This window comes from Raphanus sativus, unplaced genomic scaffold (genome assembly GCF_000801105.2).
Source record: "Raphanus sativus cultivar WK10039 unplaced genomic scaffold, ASM80110v3 Scaffold0866, whole genome shotgun sequence".
Taxonomy (NCBI): domain Eukaryota; kingdom Viridiplantae; phylum Streptophyta; class Magnoliopsida; order Brassicales; family Brassicaceae; genus Raphanus; species Raphanus sativus.
The window spans coordinates 2,817-8,149 of NW_026616180.1; the positions used below are offsets into that span (position 1 = coordinate 2,817).

The window sequence follows — 5,333 nt, forward strand, 5'->3', positions numbered from 1 at the left end:
TAGTTAAAAAAAGTTTTTGTTCAATTCTTTTTATTGAACATAGTGAATAAAACATCATTTCAAAGATGTAATAAAATAATTAGAAGTTTAAAAAAAAAAAAAAAAAAAATAATTAGAAGTGTGAAAAGAATTGCTTGCTCGGGTCTTATCTCAATACAGCTAATACACCTTTTTGAGAGAAATACAGCTAGTACATTCACTTAATATATGTCAAACTTAGTAACGCGTACATATACCATATCAAGTTACTAATTATAATAACCTAAATTGGATTGACAAAGTTTATCAAAACATCTGCATGGGACAAAATGTCAGTGACAAAGATGAAGATAAGCTTAAACTGCCTGATTATATATATGATTTAAATTTAACCTCTCTTCTTTGGCTCTTTTTGTTGTTGTTGCATTGACTTATTATGCTTTAGTATTGACCTTAGTAAATGAATTCACAAGGTAAAAACTTCTTTTGTCAGCAAAACCAGTATTCTCTATTTATTTTATTTTCAACCATACATATATATAAAACTAAACCAGAAATTATTGACTGGTTAGCACGAGAGTTTAACGAATTTTTTGATATGATACACGAATTTTATTTCTGACTATGGTATATGTATGTGCACCACCGTAAATATAACGGTCGTGCAATAAATTGCATCAAAGCACAACGGCAGAAGTAGTTATGCGTATACATCGATGTGGAGTACTAAATAATTGGGTTTTAAAACTATAGAGATCGTGGAAATTTGACCAACAATATATTTTTGTAAATTAATAAGAGACTAAAATATTTGACCAGATTTGATAGTTGATTATTTCTCTTTCTCCCAACAACATTTTATACATAATTAAGTTTGGGACAAGACTTGGGTTCACCCCTTATGATAAATTCTCAAATTCACCTCAATTGTTAGTACCAATCAAAGTGCCATGTAAGATTAGTAAAAAAAGGAAACAAAATTAAAAAAAAAAAAAAGAAGTAAAAATACGTCGACTAATTTTTGTAACGCTATCTATGGTTTCTTCTTCATCACCAACACATAATTTTAAAAGCTTCTTTATCATCCACACAAAATATTGAAAACTTTATTTGTCAAATTGATGTTTACAATCCTCTGCCTTTATATCTTAAATCTAAACCCAAAACACTAAACCCTAAACCCAAAATACTAAACCCTAAATCCTTGGGTAAACTCTAAACTCTTGGTAAACCCTAAACCCTTGGGTAAAAAGATATTCAAAGGTTTAGAGTTTACCCAAGGGTGTAGGGTTTATCCAAGGGTTTAGGGTTTAGTTTTTAGGATTTACCCTAAAATTTAGGATTTCGTGTTTTGGGTTTACCAATTTGACAAACAAAGCTTTCAATATTCTGTGTGGATGATAAAGAAGCTTTCAATATTTTGTGTAGATGATGAAAAAGAAACCATGGATAGTGTTAAAAAAAAATAATCTACGTCTTTTTTATTTTTTCCTTTTTTAATTTTGTTCCCTTTTTCATTAATCTTACATGGCATTTTGATTGGTGCTAACAATTGATGTGAATTTGAGAGTTCACCAGAGGGGGTTAACCCAAGTTTTGTTCTTAAGTTTGGATAGTAACACAAAAGGGGCATTAAACTTTTTCTTAAAATATTTATGAGAAAACAAAGCTAAGAACGCATCATTATGAAATATCATCGAATGTGACTAATGGCTATACATTCGATACATATGCCATTAGCCTTTTACTTCTCCAAAATTAAAAGAACATGTAATCAAAGAGGCAGAATCTAATAAAGTAAGTTTCCTAAGCTTAGCGAAGTTTCGAAAAAGAGAGTTTCATACGCTTTTGGTTTCAGTTCTCATATAGTCAATTTATTCGATAATCATTATACTCTTTTAAAATATTAAGTTAAGACAAATCGTCTTTTCTGTTTAGTTCGGATCTAGCCTCAGTTTTAGACAGTGGTTTTAGAACATGTTAGCTATGGTACATGAACATTACCATCGGAGGTCTACTCGTTGTTAACACAAATTATAAAATATAAGAAGACAAAATAGAATCAAACTCATTCTATTATTTTTTATTCTAAACGACATTTTAATAATATTACCAAATAAAACCAAAAGAAATCGAATGCGGACATCTTATAGTGCACTTTTTCATCAACCCACTTTAGGGTTTAATTATATCGTTTCTATTGATTTATTTATTTATTATGAAACTAAAGCCACACTCGAAACAAGCACTTATCCAGCTGTGAACTTTATCATAAGATTCATAACCAACCGCTGAGTTTAATCGGTTAACTAATTAATTGCGGAGCAAACCGTACGAATTTCACCATTAGCACCCGTAAGGACACCAATATTACTCATCCTGACCATAGCCCTAGCAAACTCAGTGTTGAAGGTGCTGCTTGGACTCATCAACTGTTGCACAATAGGTCTAGTCGCTGGATCGGACCAGAGGACTTGATCGGATTGGAGGACTGCACGGCCACGGCTTAGGTTGTTGTAGTATGAGGTGTCGAAAGTGGTTGCACTTCCGGTGTCGAGATCAACACGTACTGATGCATCGCCGTTTTGGGGACATTGTGTCTGAAGCTGCGCCAAAAATGTTGGGTCAATGGCTGGATCTGCTGGGCCTGTAGTGCTGTTGTATAGCCTGTTCCTGAATGCACCGCAACCTGCTTGTCCGATCGTGTGTCCTCCTGTTAATAACATTAATACGTAACTGATTTAGTACATGCTGTTCATAAATTCACAAACATGATTACAAAAAAAAAATTCTCAAATGAATTCTCCTATATTATCCAAATAATGTTTCATTTTCTATTTTTCTGAGAAAATTGTATATACAACAATTGGAAATTTATTTCCTACTATTCTATTAAAAAGTAGTTTGAATTATTCAACGAAAACATGAAAGATTTTTTTTCTAATACATAGTTTTCTAACGTTAAATTACTGATTTTTTTTGGGTAAAAGGTTAAATTACCGAATTGATAGTAATTGTTATATAGGTAATGGATTGTGTAAAATGTAAACTACTAACCGACGAGGACGACGAGTTCGCGTGTACTGAGATTCACGGCGCCGAATTTCTGCTGTTGAACGGCGACGGAGTCACCGGCACCAGGGAGATTGTTAGCGTTCGAAGCCAAAGAAACTCGACCATCTCTACGTCCGGTTGGTACTTGCCAACTAATTCCTCTTGTCTACATGCAAATTAACCCATGCACGTATAAACGTTACTTGCACGTTACAAATAAAAATTATAAATGCATGCGATGGTACTAAAAGTAATTAAAGGCTTACGAGGACGACAGAGTCGCGAGCGGCTAAAGCTAAAATATCAGCACAAGAGACGACTCCAGGGCACGCAGCTTCGAGCTGTGTTTTGGCGTTGTCAATGACTTCAAATCCACGGAGGTTGAGGTTCGAACGGGATGTTCGCTCGGTGTTAGCTCCCGAGATAAGGATCGAACCGTCGCAGCCTAGGACGAAGCAGTCGTGGAAATGCATTCTTAGTATCCCGGGTGCGATTCTCGGGTTAGAGTTGAATCCAGCTGTCACGGCGTTTCGGACAATGGTTTCCGCGGTAGGACATGTGGTCGAGTAAAACCCTACCCGCGTGCCAGAACCAGGACCCGGCCTTGCGGTGGCTTGTCCGTGGACCGAGATGGCTAGATAGCTAAGGAAGGTAATGAATAAGCATACGGATCTAACCAACCCATCTTGTATATTTTATTTTTAGGGTTTTAGAAGATCTAAGTGTGTGTTTTTTTTTTGTTGTAGTGAGTTGAGTGGTTCGTATTAGAATACTATTTATAGAGGGTATTGATAAGTCAGACAATGACGTGTGAGTCAACTAAGCCGGCTATGGCGTTTGTATGGATTAAATGAAACGACGTGGTTTTGAGACATTCAGTCTCCGAAAGCGCGTGTTGTATTGGTCAGTGCAATGTGACCTGGTCGGCTTTAAATGCATTCGGTTCTGGATTTGTTCTTCTGATCGTTAACTTGATCGATTGAATACGTACTGATAGAAATACTGTTTACGTTAGGAGATTTTTTTGTAACATCGAGTAAGAGTTTTGTTTTGTTAAGGTCTACTTCATTTTAGAAAATAAATATGAAACTAGAGATGAGAGCAATTGTTTGAATATAAGTATATACATCCATTTCTAGAAGGTAGGTTTAAGTTTGAAGATTGGAGGGCCTTATTTCTTAGCAAAAGTGGACTGGTCTGCCAAGTGGAGTCCAATACAAAAATATCCAAAGGGTTATAGTTTTTCATTTTCAAAGAAAAATTAAATAACGTAAGACCTTTTCGTTAAAAGACATAATAACTTAAGTACGTAAGACCTTTTCGTTAAAGGACATAATAACTTAACTACTTAAACTATGTAAGACCATTTCGTTGAAAGACATACTAAATTAAGCTATGCACAGAAACCTTCGTGTAACGTAAGACTTTCATTCGTTATGTATTGTAGAAGTTGTAGATTTTCGAAATATACAATTTAGGTTTTGTGACAAAAAAATACAATTTATTAGGTTATGTATGTTTTAGCTAGCTATTAATATTTGTTCTTCACGTTGATTTGTTTCAAATTGAGACATCAAGTTGCATTTTATAACTTGAATATCTTTCTCGGATAATATGTGGCCATTAAGGTTTACCAATACATGTGATAATGTTTTGAGAAGCTGACTTTTAAGCAAAATCATCAGTAAGATAAGTCGATAAACGACTGAAGAATCTGGCAATTAGTGAGACAGTTTTGGAAGTATCTTCCAGTAAAACTATCTCCGACTTCCATATCCAACCAATTATCTTCCATATCTTCCGGAATCTATGCTTTTCGTTGATGGCATGCGTTTGAAGTTTCAATTAACACACACGATCGTGTATAAATATATACCATAGTGCATTTTATATATTTTGAAATTACTAGTAATATTTTAAAATGTTAACTTGGTGTGTTACATTTTTGCGCGGGATAAATATTTCAGGCTTTCATTCAGCCAATATATATCAAGAAAATATCTGACTTTCGTTTTTGAGAAGAGAAGAAAATATTGGTTGGTTCAAAAAAAAAATATTGGTTTAATATGTATATGCAACAATACAATTGGAGGCGGTTACAAAACAAGAGAGAGAGAGAGAAACTTTTTTCTCTCTAGAGTCTCTCCCCCAAATCTCTTGAAACCCTAGCGCCGCCAACATCTGATCTCTGTTCCGGTGGAGGAGATCGACGGCAAGCTAGCTGAGCGGGTCTCCTCCGCCACCCCGGCGTTTCCTTCTTCCCTTCTTTTGCCTTCCTCCACCATCCTTCTCCTCTCCAT

At 34.9% G+C, this 5,333-nt stretch overlaps 1 protein-coding gene across 1 annotated transcript; it reads right to left on the reverse strand.

Moving 5' to 3' along the window:
• Positions 1-2,038: 2,038 nt before the first annotated feature.
• LOC130503221 (peroxidase 71-like) lies at positions 2,039-5,333 on the reverse strand. The gene is made up of 4 exons (XM_056997908.1): positions 5,213-5,333; positions 3,300-3,718; positions 3,037-3,199; positions 2,039-2,692 (listed from the first exon to the last, which is right to left on the reverse strand). The coding sequence occupies exons 1-4, from the start codon at positions 5,331-5,333 to the stop codon at positions 2,289-2,291; spliced, it is 1,107 nt and encodes a 368-aa protein (XP_056853888.1). The 3' UTR covers positions 2,039-2,288.